The sequence below is a fragment of the Callithrix jacchus genome, chromosome 5 (genome assembly GCF_049354715.1).
Source record: "Callithrix jacchus isolate 240 chromosome 5, calJac240_pri, whole genome shotgun sequence".
In the NCBI taxonomy this organism is placed as follows: domain Eukaryota; kingdom Metazoa; phylum Chordata; class Mammalia; order Primates; family Cebidae; genus Callithrix; species Callithrix jacchus.
The window spans coordinates 102,139,449-102,166,836 of NC_133506.1; the positions used below are offsets into that span (position 1 = coordinate 102,139,449).

General features: G+C 43.3%; 1 protein-coding gene across 3 annotated transcripts in view; it reads left to right on the plus strand.

The window, feature by feature from the left end:
* CRLF3 (cytokine receptor like factor 3) overlaps positions 1–24,333 on the plus strand; it is a 45,849-nt gene extending 21,516 nt beyond the window's left edge. Inside the window, exons 3-8 of one of the 3 annotated variants that reach the window (XM_035300869.3) lie at positions 6,641–6,728; positions 7,917–8,094; positions 11,359–11,581; positions 13,770–13,902; positions 20,388–20,500; positions 21,924–24,333. In XM_035300869.3, the coding sequence (XP_035156760.1) occupies positions 6,641–6,728; positions 7,917–8,094; positions 11,359–11,581; positions 13,770–13,902; positions 20,388–20,500; positions 21,924–21,961 (773 nt within the window). In that variant the 3' untranslated portion in view covers positions 21,962–24,333. Of the gene's footprint in view, positions 1–6,640; positions 6,729–7,916; positions 8,095–11,358; positions 11,582–11,989; positions 12,114–13,769; positions 13,903–20,387; positions 20,501–21,923 lie in introns of all 3 variants that reach the window. The other 2 variants (XM_002748203.6, XM_078373878.1) reach the window with 2 other exon arrangements.
* Positions 24,334–27,388: the final 3,055 nt, after the last annotated feature.

Below are 27,388 nucleotides of genomic sequence, written 5' to 3' on the forward strand. Positions count from 1 at the left end.
TGAGCCGAGATCATGCCATTGCACTCCAGTCTGGGTAACAACAGTGAAACTCCACCTCAAAATAAATAAAGAAAGAAAGAAAGAATAAATGATATGGAGCACAGTGAGATGTTTTGATACAAGCATGCAGCATGTAATAATCACATCATGGAAAATGGGGTATCCATCCTCTCAAGCATTTATCCTCTGTGTTACAAACAATTGAATTATGTATATATATATATATATATATATATATATATATATATATATTTTTTTTTTTTGTGGATACAGGGGTTTTGCTCTTGCTCTGTTGCCCAGGCTGGAGTGTAGTAGCACTCTCAGGGCCCCCTGCATGCAGTCTTGACCTCACTGGCTCAGGTGATCCTGCCACCTTAGCCTACCAAATAGCTAGGATTACAGGTATGTGCCACCATGCCCGGCTTATTTTTATATTTTTGTTAGAGACAGGGTTTCACCATGTTGCCCGGGCTGTTCTCAAACAGTCTTCCCACCTTGGCCTCCCAAAGTGCTGGGATTACAGGCAAGAGCCACCACAATTATAGTCTCCATTGTTCTATTTAGAAAGTTAAAAAAATGTGATTAGTGTTTACTCCTGTCTTTAGCCAATTATTTCCATGAGTCATGTCCTGCTGCCTTCCTTTCTTTATGTCTTCCCGCCTTCTTTCAATATAGGTCTTTGTCAGGTACATAACATAAACAAGGGAGTCAGCTGCTGCAGTGGCTCACGCCTGTAATACCACCACTTTGGGAGGCTGAAGCAGGTGGATCACTTGAGGTCAGGAGTTCGAGACCAGCCTGGGCAACAGCCTGTCTCTACAAAAAAAAAAAAAAAAAATTCTGGTCATGGTGGCATGCACCTGGAGTCTCAATTAATTAGAAGGTCAAGGTTTGAGGATCCCTGAAGGCCGGGAGATTGATGTGGCAATGGGCCATGATTGCACCACTGTACTCCAGCCTGGGTGAAAAAGTGAGACCCTGTCTCAAAAAATATAAGAATAAGAGGGCGGGTACGGTGGCTCACGCCTGTAATCCCAGTACTTTGGAAGGCCGAGGCAGATGGATCATGAGGTCAGGAGATCAAGACCATCCTGGCTAACATGGTAAAACCCCATCTCTACTAAAAATACAAAAAATTAGCTGGGCATGGTGGCATGTGTCTGTAGTCCCAGCTACTTGGGAGGCTGAGGCAGGAAAATTGCTTGGATCCAGGAGACAGAGGTTGCAGTGAGCCGAGATTGCACCAGTGCACTCTAGCCTGGGCAACAGAGTGAGACTCCATCTAAAAACAAATAAATAAATAAATAAATAGGCTGGGTACAGTGGCTTACACCTGTAATCCCAACACTTTGGGAGGCTGAGGCAGGTGGATCATGAGGTTAAGGGATCAAGACCATACTGGCCAACATGGTGAAACCCCGTCTCACTAAAAATACAAAAATTAGCTGGGTGTGGTGGTGCACGCCTGTAGTTCCAGCTACTTGGGAGGATCGCTTGAACCCAGGAGGCAGAGGTTGCAGTGAGCCAAAATTGTGCCACTGCACTCCAGCCTGGTGACAGAGTGAGACTGTCAATCAGTCAATCAATAAAAGAATAAAATAGGCAAGAGTTATTTTCTTTGGGATTCAGAGCCCAATGAGAGAGAAATACATGATAAGAGAGATCTAAGACCTTATTGGAGCATAGAGGAGGAAGTACTTAACTTTGTCTGGAAAAGTGTAGGATAGCTTTCTGTAAGAAGAGTTCCACAGAGGCTTGAAGCAATTCATCAAACAGACATAGGAAAAAGAGGAGGTAACAGCATGATTCCAAGCAGAAGTAATATCATCATAAATGGAGTGAATGGCATATTCAAGGATCATTTGAAGCATTTTAAACAGCAGAGTGACATGATCAGATATGCATTTTACAAAAATGACCCTGCCTATGTTTTGGAGACTGTATCAGAGATTTTAAGACTAGAGGGAAAAGAGACTGATTAAAAAGTTGCTAGAGGCCAAGGTTGGGTGGGATAGCACAGGCCTGTAATCCCAGCACTTTGGGATGTCAGGACATGAGGATCACTTGATGTCAAGAGTTTGAGACCAGTCTGGCCAACATGGTAAAACCTCATCTCTACTAAAAATATAAAAGTTACCCAGGTGTGGTGGTGGGCACTTGTAATTCCAGTTACTCAGGAGGCTGAGGCAGGAGAATCGCTTGAACCTGGGAGACAGAGATTGCAGTGAGCCACCATTGCACCACTGTACTCCAGTCTGGGTGACAGAGCGAGACTTCGTCTCAAAAAAAAAAAAAAAGTTATTAGAAACCGGACACAGTGGTTCATGCTTGTAATTCCAGTACTTTGGGAGGTCATGGTGGGTGGATTGCTTGAGCCCAGGAGCAATCTCAAAAAAACTTTTTTTTTTTTAACTCAGTCTCAAAAAAAGTTATTAGAGAGTAATCTAGGTGGGAATGGTAAAGGCAATGGCTGATAAAGATGAGGCAGGACTGGTTTTAAGAGATTTTGGGCCAGGCACAATGACTTACATCTGTAATCCGAGCACTCCAGGAGGCTAGACAGGAGAGGAAGATCATTTGAGGTGAGGAGTTCAAGACCAGCCTGGGCAACATAGTGAGATCCTCGTCTCTACAAACTTTTTTTTTTTTTTTTTTAATTAGCCAGGTATGGTGGCACACACCTATAGTCCCAACTGCTCAGGATGCTGATGTGAGAAGAGCCTTGAGCTATGATTGCACCACTGCACTCCAGCCTGGGCAATAGCACAAGACCCTGTCTCTTAAAAACAAAAAGGCCAGGCGCAGTGGCTTACACCTATAATTCCAGCAGTTTGGGAGGCTAAGGCTGGTGGGTCACCTGAGGTCAGGAGTTCAAGACAAGTCTGGCCAATATGGCAAAACTTCGTCTCTACTAAAAATACAAAAATTAGCTGGGCGTGGTGGCATACGCCTGTAGTCCCAGCTACTTGGGAGGCTGAGGGAGGAGAATCTCTTGAACCTGGAAGGTGGAGGTTGCAGTGAGCTGAGATTGTGCCACTGCATTCTACCCTGGTTGACAAAGCAAGACTCCAAACTCAAAAAACAAAAAAACAAGATAGAGACTTTATTTTTCCTGCAGAAATAGAATTTTTGATGATTCTACTGAGCGTGACTTGTCTGTAGATGATTACCTACATATGTGATGGAGTGGAAAGGGAAGGATTTGTGATGACCAAAATCAGCTTGCTTTTGGATTCTGAGTAAATGGCAGTGCTGTGTTTTACTTTTTGACACAGGAAATGAAGGAGGAGGGGAGGGCTTTAGTACATAGTCAGGCATTTGGCTTGGGCATGGTGAGTTTGAGGTGTTTTTTTTGAGATGGAGTCTTGCTCTGTCCCCAGGCTGGAGTGCATTGGAGTGCAGTGGCGCAATCTTGGCTCACTGCAACCTCCACCTCCTGAGTTCAAGTGATTCCCCTGCCTCAGCCTCCGGAGTGCTGGGACCACAGGTGCCCACCACCACGCCCAGCTAATTTTTTGTTGTATTTTAGTAGAGATGGGGTTTCACCATGTTGGCCAGGATGGTCTCAATCTCCCGACCTCATGATCCACCCACCTTGGCCTCCCAAAGTCCTGGGATTACAGGCATGAGCCACCACACCCGGCCTTGAGGTACTTATGATGGAAATATGGCTATGATTCTTAGGAGACAAATCATACCAGGAGATGTCAGTATGGTAGTTAATGGCATATATATATATATATATATATATATATATATAAAATTTCCAATCCATCAGAATAAGGAAATCATCAAGGGACACCATGTAACGTGAGAAGAGCAGATGAAAGAGATTAGAACAGTAAGGGGCACCAACATTTAAAGGTCATTTGAGGAAGGAGCAGGAAAGGAGACTGAATTCCATGCCTTCTGCAGAATGAGTCCTGAGAGTGCCGTGGGAAAAAGTGTGGATGACTCACAAGGCTCACTCCACCTAGAAGTTCATCTTCTTTTGGCCCCACTTATAGTATAGTACTAGTATTATCTTTACATGCTAGTTATGTTTTTGTCTTATCTTCAGTGAGAAGTGTTTATTTACCACTGACCATAACAGTGCTTTTGAGAAAATATTTCTAGCAGTACCACGGAATGTCTTTCCTTGGTGCCTTTGCATTTGGAAACAAACCCAGAAGCAGTGCAGCACAGACAAGGAATATACACTCATCACCCTTAGGACTGATCATTTGTTTTTATTTTAGAAGATAAATCCTGGCTGGGCCTAGTGGCACATTCCTGAAGTCCTTGCTATTTGGGAAGCTGAGGCAGGAGGATCCCCTGAACCCAGGAGTTTGAGGCTGCAGTGAGCTGTGATTATGCATCACATTCCGGCTTGGGTGGCAGAGTGAGACTCTTGTCTCAAAAAGAAATTATTTGACACACATGTGTGATTGTTATAGCATTTAATACTTGAATATTTTTATATGTCCAAAATTTTATGGGTTTTTTGTTTTGTTTTGAGAGTCTCACAGTGTTGCCTGGGCTAGAGTGCAGTGGCTTGCTCTCAGCTCACTGCAACCTCTGATTCCCGGGCTCAGGCGAGCCTCCTGCCTCAGCCTCCTGAGTATCTAGGATTATAGGCATCCACGACCATGCCAAGCTAATTTTTTGTATTTTTAGTAGAAACAGTGTTTCACAATGTTGACCAGACTGGTCTCAAACTCCTCACCTCAAGCGATCCACTCACTTCAGTCTCCCAAAGTGTTGGGATTACAGGCGTGAGTCACCATACTGGCCTATTTTATGTTTTTTAATTTAAAAAAAATTATTATACATAGCAGCAGAAGGAAACTTCAGGAATATTTTTAATGTCAGACTCTTTCCTCCTCTCCCAAAGGACAAAAACTTATTTATGGAATTTGGGGGATTTTATTTATTTATTTGATTTTGAGGCAGAGTTTCACACTATTGCGCAGGCTGGAGTACAGTGGTGCGATCTTAGCTTACTGCAACCTCTGCCTCCCGAGTTCAAGCGATTCTCATGCCTGAGCCTCCCTTACTGGCTGGGATGACAGGTGCATGCCACCATGCCCAGCTAATTTTTGTATTTTTTTTTTTTGAGATGGAGTTTCGCTCATGTTACCCAGGCTAGAGTGCAATGGCACAATCTTGGCTCACCACAACCTCCGCCTCCTGGGTTCAGGCAGTTCTCCTGCCTCAGCCTTCTGAGTAGCTGGGATTACAGGCATGCGTCACCATGCCCAGCTAATTTTTTTGTATTTTTAGTAGAGACGGGGTTTCACCATGTTGACCAGGATGAACTCGATCTCTTGACCTCGTGATTCACCCACCTCGGCCTCCCAAAGTGCTGGGATTACAGGCATGAGCCACCGCGCCCAGCCTTAATTTTTGTATTTTTAATAGAGATAGGGTTTCACCATGTTGACCAAGCTGGTCTTGAACTCCTGGCCTCTGGTGATTTGCCCGCCTCAGCCTGCCAAAGTGCCGAGATAACAGGCATGAGCCACAGTGCCTGGCCATGTCTCTGTTTTTCTTTTGGTGAAGGAGAAGGTCATATGGTCTCAAACTTGAGTAACTACAGGGCACATTCACATGGGATAGAGTTCTGGCAGTGTTCTTCAGGGCTGTGGAAGAACATAGAAGTTGGTCATTTCCATATGCCTCGATATAACATTTTAGTGTTCTGTTGAATCATTTATAATCTGATGTATGATACTCTTTTAGGAAAACATAGCTGCATCATTTAGCTTTGCAAGCCCTATGCCCAGCCTGGGCAACATAGTGAGACCTCGTCTCTTCCAAAAATAAAAAATAGCTGGGCATGGTGGCATGCACCTGTGGTCACAGCTACTTGGGAGGTTGAGGTGGGAGGATTGCTTGAGCCTGGGAGTTCAAGGCTACAGTGAGTTCTTACCACTGCACTCCAACCTGGGTGACAGAATGAAACCCAGTCTCAAAAAAACAAAAACACTTTATCCCCTATTGCTCCTCTCAGGGCAGTATTTTGTAATGGCTCTATTAAAGTTCATAATGATTCCGTAGGAGAGATGGGAAGAAATCCCTGGGCCTTCTGCTTTGCCTAAAATAGGTTGATTTCCTCATATAGAGCAGATAGATTTTTCATCTCTAGCAAAACATTGCCACTATGTATCCCTTTTCCTCTTGGATTTGATCTTAGAGTCCCTTCTAAAATAGTTTCTACTTTAACTTTTTGGGAATTTGACTGTGGCATCACTTAAGAACTATTTCTAAGAACACTAGAGACCCACCCAGACATGAGTTGTATTGATTCTTTTTTGGTTGGTTGTGTTTTTTTGAGATGGAATCTTGCTCTGTCGCCAGACTGGTAGCATGATCTTGGCTCACTGCAACCTCCACCTCCCAGGTTCAAGCGATTCCCATGCCTCAGCATCCTGAGTAGTTGGGACTACAGGCGCGAGCCACCATGCCTGGTTAATTTTTTGTATGTTAGTAGAGATGGGGTTTCACTCTGTTGGCCAGGATGGTCTCAATCTCCTGACCTCATGATCCGCCCACCTCAGCATCCCAAAGTGCTGGGATTACAGGTGTGAGCCACCAGCTATGTTGATTACTTTATATTCGATCATTTTCACTGTACTAGTTCTCTTATTCTTGATTGTAGGTGAGATCGCCATGCTTGATGGTGTAGGAGAAGAGAATGAGAAACTGTGGAGCTTTACCAAAAAGGCCTCGCACATTCAGTTGGACAGGTAAAAGAGTTTGTGCCTTTTGGACTTACTTTTAAGCATTTAAACTATGTCTGCTTTTTTCCTCCCTCTGTTCGAGATTCTGATTAAAGGAGATAAGAGAATATGTATTTCAAGGTTTTTCAGGCCAAGCATAGTAGGTAGGTGACAGAGTGAGACTCCATCTCAAAAAGAAAAAAAGGCCGGGCACGGTGGCTCATGCCTGTAATCCCAGCACTTTGGGAGGCCGAGGCGGGCAGATCAAGAGGTCAAGAGATCAAGACCATCCTGGCCAACATGGTGAAACCCCGTCTCTACTAAAAGATACAAAAATTAGCTGGGCATGGTGGCACGTGCCTGTAGTCCCAGATACTCGGGAGGCTGAGGCAGGAGAATTGCTTGAACCCAGGAGGCAGAGATTGCAATGAGCCAAGATTGTGCCACTGTACTCCAGCCTGGCGCCTGGTGACAGAGCGAGACTGTCTCAAAAGAAAAAAGAATTAAGCAGGCATGGTGGTGCATGTCTGTCATCCAGCTACTGGGGAGACTGAGACAGGAGAATCGCTTGAATCCAGGAGGTGGAGGTTGCAGTGAGTCAAGATTGCACCACTGCACTCCAGCCTGGGCAACAGAGCAAGACTTCATCTCAAAATAAATATGAAACAAAATAAAAAATGATCCAGGTGTGGTAGCATGTGCCTGTAGTCCCAACTACTCGGGAGGCTGAGGCAGGAGAATCGCTTGAATCTGGGAGGTGGAGGTTTCAGTGAGCCGAGATCATACCATATCAGTGAGACTGTTAAAAAAAAAAGTGGGGGTGGTGGTTTCACTGCCCTTTACCACTGTTACTAATATGAAATAGTTGTGATTATAATCTTTGGTACTTTAGTGTGGTTCAGATTTTTTTCAATCCAACGTATAAAAGAATTATAAAATTTTAGAAATTCTCAATGCATTGTTGAAACTGAGTCATATTCCAATAATCCAGATCTTTTGGCATAAACTGGACAGTTGAGGTCCTACCAATTTTGTCTTGCTTATATTTATTTGAAAAGAGAATCTTTGTGTAACATCTTGCACATCCCCTACTGCCATGAGAATTACTTACTGGGGGCTTCAGGATCTTTCAAGCATGTGACTGCCCTAAAATATTTCTTGTATTTTTTAACCATCAGTTAGAGGTCTCATAACACATGAACTTTGTTTCCTCAGCTTGCCAGAAGTACCTTTACTGGTTGATGTGCCTTGTTTATCTGCTCAGTTGGATGACTCAATTCTTAACATAGTGAAAGACCACATTTTTAAGCATGGAACAGTAGCATCTCGCCCACCAGTACAGATTGAAGAACTAATAGAGAAACCTGGAGGCATCATTGTACGATGGTGTAAGGTATGTAACTCAGAATTCTAGAAATGGCTTCCACATTATGGGTTTGAGATTTAGGGGCCATTCAGATTTTTTCATTAACTACTTTTGAATATATTTTTTTCTTCCCAAACATTCTTTGACTAAAATGAAGTCACAGAGAAGAATGAGGTAGCTCTTCAAGTTTCATTTTCTTTCTGTTTTTTTTTGTTTGTTTGTTTTTGAGATGGAGTTTCACTCTTTTGCTCAGGCTGGAGTGAAGTGGCATGATCTCAGCTTATTGCAACCGCTGCGCCCCCTCTTCCCCAATTCCCCTGGGTTCAAGATATTCTCCTGATTCAACCTCCCGAGTAGTTGGGATTATAGGCACCTGCCACCACAACCGGGTAATTTTTCTATTTTTTGTAGAGACGAGGTTTCACCAGTTGGCTAGGCTGGTGTTGAACTCCTGACCTCAGGTGATCTACCTGCCTCGGCCTCCCAAAGTGCTAGGATTACAGGCATGAGCCACGGTGCCCAGCTGCTCTTCCAGTTTTAAATGAATAGTTTTGAAAGAACTTTTTAAAGTCTCTGTATTACAACATTGTTTCTCATCACATATTTTCTAGGCTTACCTCAGTGACTTGAGGATTTCTTCCATTTCTACTTATTAGAAAAGCCAAAAGATTATAGTGAATATTGAATTTCTTAATATTTTCTGGACCACACTCACGCCTTTAATCCCAGCACTCTGGGAGGTCGAGGCGGGTGGATTGCTTGAGCTCAGGAGTTCAACCAACCTGGGCAACATGGTGAAACTCCATCTGCAAAAAAAAAAGTAATTAGCTAGCATAGTGACGTGCATTTGTGAGTCCCAGCTACTCAAGAGACTGAGGTGGGAAGATGGCTTCAGCCCAGGAAGCAGAGGTTACAGTAAACCAAGATCGTGCCACTACACTCCAGCCTGGGCAACAGAGTGAGGTGGAATCCATCTCAAAAAAATATTTTTTCTGTTCAACACTGAACTAATACCTTCGAAATAAGATTCCTAAAGTATAGTTTCATTACACACTTAGTATTGCTGAGAGTTTTGTGTGTTATATTATGAATATGAGTTACTGTATTTTAATAGAAACCATGTCCAAATTAGTCATAGTATTTTGGCTGTTGACAAATACATCATTCAGAGATGAGTGCTTGAATCTGAAAACGATTTTATGTATTTGTTTCCGCCCTGTCTTATGATGCTGATAAAAGCTATCTTTCTTTTTCTTGTTTTATCTTTTTAGCTACACTCTGAAATTTTCTTTTTTTTTCTCTTGAGACGAAGTCCAGGCTGGAGTGCAGTGTCTTGATCTCAGCTCACTGCAATTTCCGCCTCCCAGGTTCAAGTGATTCTTCTGCCTCAACCTTCCCAGTACCTGGGATCACAAGTGCCTGTTGCCACCATGTTCAGCTTATTTTTGTATTTTTAATAGAGACGGGGTTTCACCATATTGGCCAGGCTGGTCTCGAACTCCTGACCTCAAGTGATCCACCGACCTCTGCCTCCCAAAGTGCTGGGATTACAGGTGTGAGCCACTGTGCCTTGCTTTTTTTCTTTTTTTTTTTTTTGAGGTGAGGGGTTGCTCAGTTGCCCAGGCTGGAGTGCAGCGGTGCTACCTTGGCTCACTGCAACCTCTGCACCATACCCCACTCCCCACCAGGTTCAGTAGCTAATTCAGCTAATTTTTTTTGTATTTTTAGTCAATACAGGGTTTTGCCATGTTGGCCTCGAACTCCTGTCAGTGGGCCTAGTTACTTGCAGTTTTTTTACTCTAAGTATTTTTGTGTTTCCTTGTGAACATATGTGAAACTTGTAAAATATTAATATTTACCTAGCTGTAAAATTATGAGGTCTTCTTAGAGTATTTGATCCATATGCTAATAGGTAATAACAGACTATCTACAAGATGATTGTATCATTTTAGCCTTCCAGGCAGTATGTGAGTTTCTGTTAGTCTATATCTTGACCAATAATTGGCATTGTGAGACTTTATATTTTTGCCTAAATGTGACTTGTTGTGGTTTTATTTTATTTAATTGTTTGTTTGTTTTTGAGACAGGGTCTCACTCTGTCACCCAGGCTGGAGTATAGTGGCATAATCACGTTCACTACAGCCTTGACCTCCTGGGCTCAAGTGATCCTCCTGCTTTAGCCCCAAGTAACTGAGACTACAAGCATGTGCTTGCACACACAGCTCATTTTTGTTAGTTTTTCTAGAGATGAGGTTTTGCCATGTTGCCCAGGCTGGCCTCGAACTCCTGGGCTCAAGTGTTCCACCTGATTTTGCCTCTCAAAGTGTTAGGATTATAGACATGAGCCACCACTTCTTGCCTTGTGGTTTTTAGGTTGTATTTTCCATATTACAAATTAGGGTGAATATTTATAATGTATATTTTTGGCTATCTATATTTCTTATCCTGTAGAATGCTTATGTATGTCTTTCACCCATTTTTCTATTGGGTGGCTAATTAAATTAACATACAGAATATATACAGAAGCCCTAAAAATTAATGGGGGTCCTGTATACTATATGTTAATTAATTCTTGGTACAATCATTGGCTCACTGCAGCCTGACCTCGAGATCCTCCTGCCTCAGCCTCCCAAGTAGCTGGGACCACCTGCGTGCACCCCTATGCCTGGCACCCCTATCTCTTGGTTATTATGAGTGATGTATAGTTGTGGCAAACTTAAAATTGAATCTTGAATGTTTTATCTTTGGCATTGATTAGAAAACATGCCATTTCTTCAAAGGAAGCAGACATTTTTATGTCAGACTGAGAAGTATAGAACACATGATCCAATAAAGAAAAGAAGGGAATCCAGGCACAGTGGCTGACACCTGTAATCATAGCACTTTGAAAGGCTGAGACAGGAAGATTTCTTGAGCTCAGGAGTTCAAGACCTGAGATACGGTGAAACCCCGTCTCTACAAACAATTAACTGGACATGGGGATGTGCGTCTGTAGTCCCAGCTACTTGGGTTGAGAGAGGAAGATGGCTTGAACCCGGGAAGTCAAGGCTGCAGTGAGCCGAGATCGCACCACTGAGGTCCAGACTGGGTAACAAAGTGAGACTCTGTCTCAAAAAAAAAAGGAGATAATGATGTGATGGCATATTTCCTATGGCCTTCTCAAGAATACCCCATATTCAGCATGTGGGCCTGTCTGCTTGGTCCAAAGTAGCTCCATTCAAAGTTTTTAAGCAGTGATGCTGAGAGAAGTCATTTTCTGTTTTTTACCTCACATAAAGTTTTTCTCCCTAGGTGGATGATGACTTTACAGCCCAAGATTATAGGCTCCAGTTTCGTAAATCTACTTCAAATCATTTTGAGGATGTATATGTAGGTTCTGAAACTGAATTCATAGTATTGCACATAGACCCCAATGTTGATTATCAGTTCAGAGTCTGTGCCCGAGGAGACGGCCGACAGGAGTGGAGTCCTTGGAGCGTCCCCCAGATAGGTCATTCTACATTGGTGCCTCATGGTATGCTGCTAATCTTTTCTCTCCTGAAGCCTAACTGTGTATTAGAATACTTGTCATCTGTGCTAAGGTCAGGACACTGACAACCAGCTATTCTTTTTTTTTTTTTTTTTTTTTTTGAGATGGAGTCTCACTCTTTCGCCAGGCTGGAGTACAGTGGCATGATCTTGGCTCACTGCAGCTTCTGCCTCCTGACAACCAGCTATTCTAAGCATAGATCCTGAATTGATAAGAACAACATGCACCATGTCTTTTACACAGATTACTTCATGTGATTTTTGTTTTCATCAGTTCTTATCTTCAGAGTCCAAAATGCTGGATGAGATTTTTAACCTCACTAAAAACCAAAGATTGAAAATATTGTGTAGGACACTCATAATTATTTTTATTCTTCTTTTTTTTTTGAGACAGAGTCTTGCTCTGTCACCAGGCACCAGGCTGGAGTGCAGTGGCACAACCTCGGCTCACAGCAGTCTCCGCCTCCTGGGTTCAAGCAATTCTCCTGCCTCAGCCTCCCGAGTAGCTGGGACTACAGGTGCGTGCCACCACATCCAGCTAATTTTTTTTTTTTTTTTTTGAGACAGAGTGTCGCTATGTCACCAGGTGCCAGACTGGAGTGCAATGGCGCAATCTCGGCTCACTGCAACCTCTGCCTCCTGGGTTCAAGCAGTTCTCCTGCCTCAGCCTCCTGAGTAGCTGGGACTACAGGCACACACCACCATGCCAGCTAATTTTTGTATTTTTAGTAGAGACAGTGTTTCACCATGTTGGCCAGGCTAGTCGCAATCTCCTGACCTGTGATCCGCCTGCCTCAGCCTCCCAAAGTGCTGGGATTATAGGCGTGAGCCACCGCGCCCGGCCAGTTTTTGTATTTTTTAGTAAAGACGGGGTTTCACCATGTTGGCCAGGATGGTCATGATCTCTTGACCTCGTGATCCGCCTGGCTCGGCCTCCCAAAGTGCTGGGATTACAGGTGTGAGTCACTGTACCGGGCCTTCTTCTTCTTCTTCTTCTTCTTCTTCTTCTTTTTTTTTTTTTTTTGAGACAAGTTTCGCTCTTGTTACCCAGGCTAGAGTGCAATGGTGCGATCTCGGCTCACTGCAACCTCCGCCTCCTGGGTTCAAGCAGTTCTCTTGCCTCAGCCTCCTGAGTAGCTGGGACTACAGGTGCGCGCCACCATGCCCTGCTAATTTTTGTATTTTTAGTAGAGGCGGGGTTTCACCTTGTTGACCAGGATGGTCTCGATCCCTTGACCTTGTGATCCACCCGCCTCGGCCTCCCAAAGTGCTGGGATTATAGGCCTGAGCCACCGCACCCGGCCTTCTTTTTTTTTTTAAATAAGATGGGGTTTCACCATGATGGCCAGGCTGGTCTTGAACTCCCGACCTCAGGTGATCCGCCTGCCTTGGCCTCCAAAAGTGCTTGGATTACAGACATGAGCCACCACACCCGGCCCTTCTTTTTTTAATTTTAATTTTATTTGTTTAGTTTTTTTGAGACAAGGTCTTGCTCTGTCACCCAGGCTGGCATGCAGTGGTACAGTCATGGCTCACTGCAGACTGACCTCGAGGTCCTCCTGCCTCAGCCTCCCAAGTAGCTGCGACCACCTGTGTGCACCCCTATGCCTGGCTAATTTTTTATTTTTTTGTTGAGATGGGGTCTGCTATGTTGCCCAGGCTGGTCTTGAATTCCTGGGCTTAAGCAATCCTCTTGCTTTGACCTCCCAAAATTCTGGGATTGTAGGCATGAGCCACTGTGCCCAGCTGATGCTGATTTTCCAAACCCTCAAGGAATATCTGGAGAGGAACATTTTCTTAAAAGCCTTATGATTTGAAATTTATCTCTCTCCTGCATTCTTTTTTAGAAGATGTAGACTCATTTATTAATTAGATTTTTATCAGGTTGGAATAAGTTCAAGCAATTATGTTTGAACTGTGATTTTATTAGGTAGGAGATAACACTTACTTGATTTATTATGCCAAAATTATGCAGGAATGTACTAAAATCTTTTTTATAATGTGTGGGACTCATCTTGATACTCTATTAGTGGAATCTTTTCTTTTCTTTTATTGAACTTGACTATGGCCCCTATGAGTAGTCTTTCCCATTTTCATGTTTTATTTAATGTGTCTGTATTGAAGATATTCCTCAAGAGATTCTAACAGTTTTCAATATCTTTGCTTTTAAAAAGAGTGGACAGCTGGCTTTGAGGGGTACAGTCTGAGCAGTCGAAGAAATATAGCACTCCGGAACGATTCTGAATCATCAGGTGTTCTCTACTCCAGAGCTCCAACTTATTTCTGTGGGCAGACATTAACATTCAGGCAAGTAGATACCAAAACATCTCACCTGCCTCAGGAAGCAGAGTGAAGTGCACAGAGCATACATGAGCTTTCAATTCAAAGCATCCTGAGCTTATTCCATCATTTATAGGCAGTGTTACTGTGGGAAGACTTCTTTATTTCCTTCAGCTTTAGTTTTCTCATCTGTATTCATAGGATTATTATGTAGATTAACTGGGAAATGTATATAAAATGCTTGATGTTTAATATGTTTATGTCTCTTTTCCTCTTGGTAAGTAGAGGTAAGTAGAATATCTCTCAAACATGAATATTAAAAATTTAGAGGCAGCCGGGCGAGGTGGCTCACGCCTGTAATCCCAGCACTTGGGGAGGCCAAGGTGGGTGGATCACCTGAGGTCAGGAGTTCGAGACCAGCCTGCCCAACATGGCAAAACCCTGTCTCTACTAAAAATACAAAAATTAGCTAGGCCTGGTGGTGTACACGTGTGTAATCCCAGTTACTCGGGAGGCTGAGGCAGGAGAATCGCTTGAACCTGAGAGGCAGAGATTGTAGTGAGCTGAGATGGCACCAGAGTGAGACTTTGTCTAAAAAAAAAAAAAAGCCAGGTCTGACAGCTCACACCTGTAATCCCAGCACTTTGAGAGGCCGAAGTGGTTTGATCACAAGGTCAGGAGTTGAAGACCATTCTGGCAAGATGGTGAAACACCATCTCTACTAAAAATACAAAAATTAGCCAGGAATGGTGGCAGGTGCCTGTAGTACCAGCTACATGGTAGGGTGAGGCAGAAGAATCGCTTGAACCCAGGAGGCGGATGTTGCAGTGAGCCAAGATTATGCCATTGCACTCCAGCCTGGGCGACAGTGCGACTCCATCTCGAAAAAATAAATAAATAAAAATTAAGAGGCCAGGTGCGGTGGCTCATGCCTGTAATCACAGCAGTTTGGGAGGCCAAAGTGGGCAGATCACCTGAGGTCAGGAGTTCGAGACCAGCCTGACCAACATGGTGAAACCCCGTGTTTACTAAAAATACTAAAATTAGGCCAGGTGCAATGGCTTACACCTGCAATCCCAGCACTTTGGGAGGCTGAGGCTGGCGGATTACGAGGTCAGGAGATTGAAACCATCCTGGCCAATATGGTGAAACTCCATCTCTACTAAAAATACAAAAATTACCTGGGTGTGGTGGCTTGTGCCTGTAATCCCAGCTACTCAGGAGTCTGAGGCAGGAAAATCACTTGAATCTGGGAGGCGGAGATTGCAGTGAGCTGAGATTGCGCCACTAAACTCCAGCCTGGCGACAGAGCAAGACTCCATCTCAAAAAAAAAATATATATATATAGAGAGAGAGGCCAAGAATTTATTTTGTCCTTTGTGAATCACTAAGAGTATATCTCTGCAGAGATAACACTATAAACATATTAATATGCTACTCTGCCCCCACTGCTAAATTTGACTGGCTTAAAAAAAAAATATGCTACTCTGTAAAGTAAAACTGAAAGTGGCCAAGTGCGGTGGCTCACGCCTGTAATCCCAGCACTTTGGGAGACTGAGGGAGGCGGATCACGAGGTCAAGAGATCGAGACCATCCTGGCCAACATGGTGAAACCCCGTTTCTACTAAAAAAATAAAAAAATTAGCTGGGTGTGGTGGCATGCACCTATAGTCCCAGCTACTCAGGAGGCTGAGGCAGGAGAATTGCTTGAACCTGGGAGGCAGAGGTTGCAGTGAGCTGAGATCGCACCACTGCACTCCAGCCTGGCACCTGTTGACAGAGCGAATCTGTTCGTGTTACCTGAGATATAATTTTTTTTTTTTTGGATGGAGTCTTGCTCTTGTCGCCCAGGCTGGAGTATAGTGTCACAATCTCGCCTCACTGCAACCTCTACCTCCTGAGTTCAAGCAATTCTCCTGCCTCAGCCTCCCGAGTAGCTGGGACTACAGGCACACGCTACCATGCCCAGCTATTTTGTATTCTTAGTAGTGATGGGGTTTCACCATGTTGGTCAGGCTGGTCTCGAACTCCTGACCTTGTGATCCACCCGCCTCGGCCTCTCAAAGTTCTGGGATTACAGGCGTGAGCCACCTTGTCTGGCCTGAGATGTACTCTTTACGGTCATGTTTCTAAATAGCTCTTCCTAAAAACCAAAGATCAGTTTTGACTTAAAGAAGTAAAGTTTGCCTGATTTTCACCATACTCATGTTAGTGTAACAAGCTCTCCTCTAAGTTTTTTAAGTCTTGAGATGAAATTTTATTGTAAATGCTTGACCTGAGTTCCTCTTGTTCTCATGCGCTTATTATTTAAGGCATGGAGAGTATCTGAATGTTTTATCTAAGCCAATGTTGCTATGTTCCTCTCCAGCTAAGTAATTTGAATTATTAGCAGTTGTCAGAATAGACTAGTTTATATTTTGTCTAATTTTTGATACCTCTTCTCACCCCTTAATGAAGAAAGAGTGACTCTAACCAGAAAAATATCAACAAAGAGAAAGAGAGAGAAAAAAAGACTAATACCTAACTATTTAATTATTCCCCAGGTAATCATGAGTTTTCTGCACTAACATACTCCTCTGCTTATGTCCCTTCTTTACAGAAACATTTCCATTAGTGACTCTCCTGAGAACAAGGTGTTTCTGTGCAATGACAGAGCTTCCTAACTGGATCTCAGACTAAAATAATGATAATAATTGCAATTAGTATTTAAATAATTTTTTTTTTTGAGACAGAGTTTCGCTCTCGTTACTCAGGTTGGAGTGCAATGGCACGATCTCGGTTCACCGCAGCCTCCGCCTCCTGGGTTCCGGCAATTCTCCTGCCTCAGCCTCCTGAGTAGCTGGGGTTACAGGCACACGCCACCATGCCCAGCTAACTTCTTTGCATATTTAGTAGAGACGGGGTTTCACCATCTCTCACCAGGATGGTCTCGATCTCTTGACCTTGTGATCCACCCGCCTCGGCCTTCCAAAGTGCTGGGATTACAGGCGTGAGCCACCACGCCAGACTTTAAATAATATTTACTATGTGCCATGTGTTGTCTTAACTTCTGTTAACTCATTTGATTTTCATAGTAACCCAGTGAGATAGATTTAGTTATTTATTTTAGGGATCCAGAAATGGAGGCACAGACAAATTATTTACCCAGTGTCACAGCTATGCTAAAGCTAGGATTTAAATCCAGACTGGTCTGTATTGCTTCTTTTTCATCTTTTTCATGGGAGAGTAAACATGATTCTAGTCACTCTTGAAGTCTACAGTTCCTCTATTACTGTATCCTTAGTATGACTTTTACCTCGTATGACCTTTTACCACTTGATCTGATGCTCTCCTGCTTTTTAAATTCTTCCTCCTTGGATACATGGTAATGTCTGATAGATTGCTACTTAGGTTTATTTCTTTTTTTTTCCCTTTTTGTTTTGAGATGGAGTTTCGCTCCTGTTACCCAGGCTGTAGTACAATGGCGTGATCTCAGCTCACCGCAACCTCCGCCTCCTGGGTTCGAAAGGCAATTCTCCTGCCTCAGCCTCCTGAGTAGCTGGGATTACAGGCACGCACCACCATAACCAGCTAATTTTTTTTTGCATTTTTAGTAGAGACGGGGTTTCACCATGCCGACCAGGATGGTCTCGATCTCCTGACCTCGTGATCCACCCGCCTCAGCCTCCCAAAGTGCCGGGATCACAGGCGTGAGCCACCGCGCCCAGCCTATTTCTTAAATCATTCAGTAAATATTTACTAAGACCTTGGAAATTATACAAATTGATTAAAATTCACTCCTGCTGACCATGATGTGAAAGACGTAGTAGGTCTCAATAAACTGTTCGTCTGTTGGCCTCTCCTAAAAATGCATCATCAGGCCCCACTTTGCAGGGTGATGACCTGAAGTTCCATTCAACTCACTATTGTCGTAGCAAGCCTTTTGCATTTTTGTCATGTTTTTCTTTGACTGTGGAACGAAAACGTTTTCTCCCCTTGTTTAAAGGAATTTCAGGCATTGGCATTGAAGCCAGAGATATGAATGCAAGAGGACTCCATGCATAAGGGAGGAGCAAGTAGGCCTACTTGAATCAAGAGAAACAATATTTAGTTTTTTGAGGGTGCTTAAGGACCTAGTAGTTAGAAGGGAGACTATACTTTGTTATTTAGCCCAGTTGGTCCCTGCTGAAGTTTCTGTAAGGCTTAGAGCTGCCGTAACCAGAGAAACCTGTGTTACTGGCTGGATTGTAACAGTCTCTAGACACACTCTCATTAGATGCTCAGGTCTGCTAGTACACCTCTCCTTCCAAGTCTCCCTGACTTCCTGTGTGAACATTCTTGCTCTTTGCTTATTTCTCAGATTTTCTGATTTTTTTTAAAAAGGTTTATTTTCTTTCTCATTCCCCTCCCCAGCTCTCCCCACTTTTTGTTTAAGACAAGGTCTCACCCTGTCACCCAGATTGAAGTGCAGTGGCATGATCTCAGCTCACTGTAACCTCTACTTCACAGATGCAAGCAATCCTCTCACCTCAGCCTCCTGAGTAGCTGGGATTACAGGAGTACTATCACACCCGGCTAATTTTTGTATGTTTTGTAGAGATGGGGTTTTACCATGTTGCCCAGGCTGGTCTTGAACTCCTGAGCTCAAGTGATCTGTCTACCACCGCCTCCCAAAGTGCTGGGATTGCAGGTGTGAGCCACCACACCCAGCCCTGTTTTTTTCTTTTTCCCCAAGAAGGAGTCTCACTCTGATGCCCAGGCTGGAATGCAATGGAACGATGATCTTGGCTCACTGCAACCTCTACCTCTTGGATTGAAGTGATTCTCACGCCTCAGCCTCCCAATTAGCTGGGATTACAGGCATGCGCCACCATACCCAGCTAATTTTTGTATTTTTTTTTCATAGAGACAGGGTTTCACCATATTGGTCAGGCTGGTCTCGAACTCCTAAACTCAAGTGGTCCATCCACCTTGGCCTCCCAAAGTGCTGGGATTACAGGTGTGAGCTACCACGCCCAGCGGATCTTATTTTTTAACCATATTTTAAGTTTCTCTTTACCACTACTTTTCTCTTTAAAAAGAGAGAAAGTCTACCTTGCGCAGTGGCTCACACCCATAATCCTAGCACTTTGGGAGGCCGAGGCGGGTGGATCACCTGAGGTCGGAAGTTGGAGACCAACCTGGCCAACATGCAGATGCCCCATCTCTACTAAAAATACAAAATTAGTTGGGCATGGTGGCACATGCCTGTAATCCCAGCTACTCTGGAGGCTGAGGCAGGAGAATTGCTTGAACCTGGGAGGCAGAGGTTGCAGTGAGCCAATATCGCAGTGAGCCAAGATTGCACCATTGCACTCCAACCTGGGCAACAAGAGCAAAACTCTATCTCAAAAAATTATTTATTTAATTAATTAATTAAATAAAAAGAGAAAGCATACAAAAATTAGCTGAGTGTGGTGGTATGTGCCTGTAATCCCAGCTACTCAGGAGGTTGAGGCAGGAGAATTGCTTGAACCTGAGAGGTGACAGAGCAAGACTTCAAAGAGAGAAACAGAAAGCTGGCTGTTAAAAGTGGCATGCACCTGTAGTCCCAGCTACTTGGGAGACTGAGGTGGAGGGATCACTTGAGTCCAGGGGGCAGAGACTACAGTGAGCCAAGAATGTGCCACTGCACTCCAGCCTGGGTGACAGAGTGACACCCCTGTCTCTAAAAAAAAGAGAAGGTGCTTTAGGTGCTAACAGCATTCTTTAATCCTAATAGTGTAGGAGGTAGGCTGTTACTGCCTTTTATTTTTTTTTTTTTGAGATGGAATCTTGCTCTGTCTCCCAAACTAGAGTGCAGTGGTGCGACCTCTGCTCACTGCAACCTCCACCTCCTAGGTTCAAGCGATTCTCCGGCCTCAGCCTCGTAAGTAGCTGGGAATACAGGCGCCCAACGCCACACTCTGCTAATTTTTTTGTATTTTTAATAGAGACAGGGTTTCACCATGCCCAGCCAATTTTTGTATTTTTTTTCATAATAATAATACCACCTACCTCATAAATTGCTGTGAGAAGGTAGATATAAAAAAATTAGAACAGTGCCTGAAGTATAGCAAGAACTCAATCGTGATTGCTATTATTATTTAGAAAAAAAAATGTGGTAAGATTGTTCTTTTTAAGCTAGTAGTTATTAGGTATCATTCATGTTGCATTTTAAAAGTATGAAATGGGCTGGTCTCGGTGGCTCACACCTGTAATCTCAGCACTTTGGGAGGCCAAGGGATGCAGATTATGAGGTCAGGAGTTTGAGACCAGCCTAACCAACATGGTGAATCCCCGTCTCTACTAAAAATACAAAATTTAGCCGTGCGTGGTGATATGTGCCTGTAGTCCCAGCTACTCAGGAGGTTGAGGCAGGAGAATTGCTTAAACCAGGAGGCAGAGGTTGCAGTGAGCCAAGATCGCGCCACTGCACTCCAGCCTGGGTGACAGAGCAAAGACTCTGTCTCAGAATAAAAAAGTATGAAATGACCTTTCTACTTCATTTACAGAGTTGAAACTGTGGGACAACCAGACAGAAGAGATAGCATAGGAGTGTGTGCAGAAAAACAGGATGGATATGACTCTCTGCAGCGGGATCAAGCTGTGTGCATTAGTACAAATGGTAAGAGATGAATAACTGTCATTCTCTTGGAAATATATGAATTATTATAGTAATATATGAATCTTTGCCATTTTCACACATTTGTAGTAGGTGATGAGAAAATTTAGGTCTTTTTTTTTTTTTTTGAGACGGAGTTTCACTCTTGTTACCCAGGCTGGAGTGCAATGGCGTGATCTCGGCTCACCGCAACCTCTGCCTCCTGGGTTCAGGCAATTCTGCCTCAGCCTCCTGAGTAGCTGGGATTACAGGCACACACCACCATGCCCAGCTAATTTTTTGTATTTTTAGTAGAGAGGGGTTTCACCATGTTGGCCAGGATGGTCTCAATCTCTTGACCATGATCCACCCGCTTCGGCCTCCCAAAGTGCTGGGATTACAGGCGTGAGCCACCGCGCCTGGCCCTCTTTTTCTTTTTTTTTTAATGAAATCTCACTCCATCACCCAGGCTGGAGCACAGTGACATGATCATAGCTCCCTGCACAGGCCTCAAACCCCTGGACCCAAGCGTTCCTCCCACCTCAGCTTCCTGAGTAGCTGGGATTACAGGTGAATGCCACCTTGTCTGGCTAATTTATTTTTATTTTTACTTTTTTGTAAAGATAAGTTGTTGCCCAGGTGGGTCTTGACTCCTGGTTTCCAGCAATCCTCCCACCTTGGCCTTCAAAAGTGCTGGGATTACAGGTGTCATCCACCATGACTGGCTGAAAGCTTTGGTCTTAATGGCATGATTTATGTAACTACTATGTACCAGGCATTGTTCTAAACTCTTTACAAATAAATCATTCAGTGTACATCTCTAGTGCTCTTTAAAAATTACTAGCAAGACATGTTAATATTTTGTGTTGTTGGCCGGGTGTGGTGGCTCATGCCTGTAGTTCCAGCACTTTGGGTGGCTCAGGTGGGCAGATCACAAGGTCAAGAGATGGAGACCATCCTGGCCAACACAGTGAAACCCTATCTCTACTAAAAATACAAAAATTAGTGGAGCATGGTGGCATGCACCTATAATCCCAGCTACTCAGAAGGCTGAGGCAGGAGAATTGCTTCAATCCAGGAGTCGGAGGTTGCAATGAGCCAAGATTGTGCCACTGACACGGTGAGATTCCATCCCAAAAAAGCGGGGGGGACCAGGTGTGGTGGCTTATACCTATAATCCCACCGCTTTGGGAGGCCCAGGCAAGTACATCACCTGAGATCCAGAGTTTGAGACCAGCCTGACCAACATGGAGAAATCTCATCTATACTGAAAATACAAAATTAGGTGGGCATGCCTGTAATCCCGGCTACTCAGGAGGCTAAGGCAGGAGAATCACTTGAACCCGGGAGGCAGAGATTGCAGTGAGCCAAGAATGAAACTCCGTTCAAAAAAAAAAAATTGTGTTGTTAAGAATTACGCAGAATAAGATTCTTGTTTATTCCATAGGAAACAGACTTGCTATTGCACAGGAAGTAATTTTGTAACACTGTCAAGTTTCTTTTCATGACATTGATATGGGAAACTCATAGTCTCTACTGGAAGAGTAGAGCCCTGTACTGCAGTAGTCATGTCCAAAAAAAGGAAAAAAACAAAAACAAAGAGTAGAGTCCTGCACCAGAACTCTAAAAGCTAAGTCCAGTTTTTGTTTTTTTTTTAAAATCTGAATTAGCAAATTAGCTATGTTACCAGTAATTAGAAACTATTTCAGGTCTCTTAGTTATTGCTCACATGTAAATGTCTCTTTACCTTAACATTTTAGGAACAGTTTTTGTCAATGGAAAAGAAATGACAAATCAGTTACCTGCAGTTACTTCTGGGTCCACTGTCACATTTGACATTGAAGCCGTGACTCTAGGAACCACCAATAATAGTGAAGGTGGAAACTTCAAGCTTCGAGTAACTATAAGTTCAAATAACAGAGAAGTGGTTTTTGATTGGTTACTTGATCAATCTTGTGGTTCTCTTTACTTTGGATGCTCATTTTTCTATCCTGGATGGAAAGTGTTAGTGTTTTAGATGTTTGAGTGCTTGGCTTTTGTTTTCAGGGTTTAACCTAGCTGTCTGCAGCCCAGTGTGATTGTAATCGCTTTTTTTTTGTAAAGTTGAATTCATCTCTAACCTAGGCCATTGGATATGGAAAGTGTTTACTGGATTCATTTTGTAATATTTTAGCAAAAAGAGACTTAAATGTTGTGGACAAAATCATAATTCAGTCAATTTTTTTTAGCATACTGTTAACTAAAGTATTACATCATAATAAAAACCAAATTGGCTTTAAAAGTATGAGAAGATGTAGAAAGTTCTATACCCTTCCACTGTACTTCTTAAAGTTGGTTATTAGACCAGGAAAACTTAATGTAATATTATTTTTTAAATCATCATAAAGGATCCAAGTCTCTTTAGAATAATACAAGAGGAAGAGATCAGAAGCTGTGTAATGTATTACTTTGCTCATATGCTGTCCACATGAATGTGTTGACTGTGCTCTCCATGTTCAGGTATTTGTAAGCAGTGTTGACTTTTATCCCATCTTCAATAATCTTTAGGTCCCTAAAACATTATTATTTTTTCTTTTTTTCACGGTGGGGGTGGGAGGGTGGGGATGGAGTCTTGCCCTTGTCACCCAGCCTGGATGAAATGGCGTGATCTCAGCTCACTGCAACCTCTGGCTCCCAGGTTCAAGTGATCCTTCTGCCTCAGCCTCCCAAGTAGCTGGGATTACAGGTGCCTGCCACCACACCTGGCTAATTTTTTTATTTTTAGTAGATACGGTGTTTCACCATGTTAGCCAGGCTGGTCTCAAACTCCTAGCCTCAGGTGATCCACCCACCTCATCCTCCCAAAGTGCTGGGATTACAGGTGTGAGCCACTGTACCTGACCAAGTTTTGCATTTTTTAAAAATGCCTGAGCGAGTGTCTGTAATAGGCAAGTATTACCTTTTGTTCTTCCGTTGCAGTTTGAATCAGTATAGGCTATACAGTATTTTTTAAATTTAATTATTTTTTTTTTTAGATGAAGTCTTGCTCTGTCACCCAGGCTGGAGTGCAGTGGCACGATCTCAGCTCACTGCAACCTCTGCCCACCAGGTTCAAGCAGTTCTCCTGCCTCAGCCTCCTAAGTGGCTGGGACGACAGGCACCCACCATCACACTAGGCTAATTTTTTTGTATTTTTAGTAGAGATGAGGTTCACCATGTCAGTCAGGCTGGTCTCCAACTCCTGACCTCAAATGATCCGCCCACCTCCACCTCCCAAAGTGCTGGGATTACAGGCATGAGCTACCCTGCCCAGCCTAGGCTACAGTATTTTTACAGGGTAAAGCTACTTATGGAAGTAGTATGCACAGGAGTGTTAGCCATTTCGAATGTATGAATTATGCCCATGTGTGTATCCAACCTGCCTGTGACATGCATTTTACTCTTTGCAGAGTATGACCTGTAGTCCAGTTTAATGTCAGTTTGATAAGTGGTCTCTTAGCAGACCAAAAAAATATAGGAAATAACCTATTTTTTTCAAAAACTTAAATTCGTGTGTAAAATATTTATTTGAAAGACTTTAATATGTAAAAGCAATTGTCTTGCTATGCCAGCCTAAAGATTTTATTTTAATGTGAATTATTTTTTTCATTTTTACCAGTAGTAAAAAAATAGAAAAGCAAGTATGATATTTTTGTAAGATAATTTATTTGGGAATTCATGTTCCCTGTTAGACAATCATAACCTTTTCTCCTTGTCTTTTTATGTATAAGTAAGTAGATTTTCACTTGTTTAGGGATTAAGAAGATGTTCCAGAATGTAGATACCATTGTCACCCAGAATCCATCCATCAGAATCAAAATAAAAAACTAAAAGCTCAATGTGTGTACTTTTTTCTTCTGTGAGATATGATTAATCCAGTTTTAATCTACCTTTCATCAGAAGGGAAAACGGGCTTCTTGTGGCTCCAGGCATTTTGATAAAATATCATTGTAACTTGTGAAAGGTTATTTGTACTTTCTTCTTAAAAAATATTTTTTATTGTTTTTTTGTAGAGAATGAGGGTCTAGCTTTGTTGCCCAGGCTGGTCTTGAACTCCTGGCCTCAAGCAATCCTCCCCAGCCTTGGCCTCCCAAAATGCTGGGATTACAGGCATGAGCAACCATACCCAGCTGGTTACTTGTACTTTCTGTATTCTCTGTCTGATACTGAGCCTCTTGCCTGACACAATGTGTGCAGAAGGAATCATTGGATCGAATGAGGATAGACGAGTTGTTTTCTACAAATCATCTTCATCTCATTCCTTTAATTCATCAAATACTTGTTGAATGTATTTGTTTCTTAGCCTCTCTAGGGAAATGGCATCTTAATTTATATGTATAGAATCTCCCTGTTTACAGACATGCCTTAAACCTAACTTGAGACAGGAGTGATAATATTTGGAACTCTGAAACTATTTTTTTTTTTTTTTTAGATTGGAATCTCACTTTGTTGCCCAGGCTGGAGTGCAGTGATGCAATCTTGGCTCAGTGCAACCTCTACCTCCTGGGTTCAAGTGATTCTCCTGTCTCAGCCTCCCAAGTAGCTGGGATTGCAGGTGTGCACCACTAACCCCAGCTAATTATTTTTTTATTTTTCTTTTTTGTTTTAACACAATGTAAACAAACACTCAGCTAATTTTTATACTTTTAGTGGAGATGGGGTTTTGTCATGTTGATCTGGTTGGTCTCAAACTCCTGGCGTCAAGTGATCCTCCTGTCTCAGCCTCCCAAAATTCTGGGATGACAGGCATGAGCCACCATGCCCAGCATTGAAAGTAATTTAAATATTGATTTTTTTCTTTAACTGTGAACTCATTCTGTTCAAATAGGAAACCTCGTATTCCAAACCTATGTGCCAGGAAGGAAGAATTTGCGTGATGATACAAGCATAAGAACTGATTATTTGGCTGGGCATGGTGGCTTACGCCTAGCTGTTTTTTTGTTTTGTTTTGTTTTAGTTTTTTGAGATGGAGTTTCACTGTTGTTACCCAGACTGGAGTGCAATGGCACGATCTCGGCTCACCACCCTCCGCCTTCTGGGTTCAAGCAGTTCTCCTGCCTCAGCCTCCCAAGTAGCTAGGACAACAGGCGCACACCACCATGCCCAGCTAATTTTTTTGTATTTTTAGTAGAGACGGGGCTTCACCATGTTGACCAGGATGGTCTCAATCTCTTGACCTCGTGATCCACCTGCCTTGGCCTCCCAAAGTGCTGGGATTATAGGCGTGAGCCACTGCGCCCGGCCACCCCTAGCTGTTTTTTATTTACTTAAAAATATGGCCAGGCGCAATGGCTCACACCTGTAATCCCAACACTTTGGGAGGCGTAGACAGGCGGATCACTGGAGGTCAGGAGTTCAAGACCAGCCTGGCCAACATGGTGAAACCCCGTGTCTACTAAAAATACAAAAATTAGCTTGACATCGTAGCACACGCCTGTAGTCCCAGCTACTCAGGAGGCTGAGGTGGGAGAATTGCTTGATCCCAGAAGGTGGAGGCTGCAGTTATCCAAGGTTGTGCCATTACAACCAGGGCAACAGAATGAGACTATCTCAAAAAAAAAATAAATAAATAAGCCAGGTGTGGTGGTGCCCACCTGTAGTTCCAACTACTCAGGAGACTGAGGTGGGAGAATCACTTGAGCCTGGGAATTCGAGGCTGCAGTAAGCCTATATCGTGCCTCTGCACTTCAGCCTGGGGACAGAGTAAGACCCCGTCTCAAAAAAATATATATTTTTAATTATAAGTTTCACATTAAACTGTGAAATGAGCCAGTGGCAGTAGGGATACATATCCAGTAGATAGATATTTGAATTAGACTTAAAAGGACATGATGAGGCTGTGCGTGGTGGCTCACGCCTGTAATCCCAACACATTGGGAGGCCAAGGCGGGTGGATCATGAGGTCAAGAGATCGAGACCAACCTGGTCAACATGGTGAAACCCCATTTCTACTAAAAATACAAAAAATTAGCTGGGCACAGTGGCATGTGCCTGTAATCCCAGCTACTGAGGAGGCTGAGGCAGGAGAATTGCCTGAACCCAGGAGGCGGAGATCGCGCCATTGCACTACTCCAGCCTGGGTAACAAGAGTGAAACTCCGCCTCAAAAAAAAAAAAAAAAAAAAGGACATGATGATGGATATGAGAGTAGGGATGAAGAAGAGAGCTAAACTGGATTTGTAGGCCAGGCACAGTGGTTCACGTCTAATTCCAGCACTTTGGGAGGCCAAGGCAGGCGGATCACTTGAGGAGTTTTTTTGTTGTTGCTGTATTTTTAGTAGAGACAGGGTCTCACCATGTTGGCCAGGTTGGTCTCGAAATCCTGACCTCTTAGACCATTTATATTTAATGTTATTGTGCGTTTTTTTGAGATGGATTCTTGCTCTCTGGCCAGGCTGGAGTGCAGGGGTGCAATCTCAGCTCACTGCAACCTCCGCCTCCCAGATTGAAGCAATTCTCCTGCCTCAGCCTCCTGAGTAGCTGGAACTACAGGTGCATGCTACCACACCCAGCTAGTTTTTGTATTTTTAGTAGAGACAGGGTTTCACCATGTTGGCTAGGATGGTCTTGATCTCTTGACCTCGAGATCTTCCCGCCCCCACCTCCCAAAATACTAAGATTACAGGCATGAGCCACCATGCCATATTGAGAAGTTATGGCTTAAGCCTGCCATTTACTTACTCAGGTTTTATGGGAACCTGAAAACACTGTGTAACCTGCTGTTAATGGGTGGAATGTTTCTAAATTTGGATTAGATACTGTTGGTTGATGGTATTGTTGAGTTCTATTTTATTCTTGCTGATTTTTCCTGTCTAGTTAGTACTAAGAGTCGTTTCGAGAGGAATGTTTTATTTATTTATTTAGGAGACAGAGTCTTGCTCTGTCACTCAGGCTG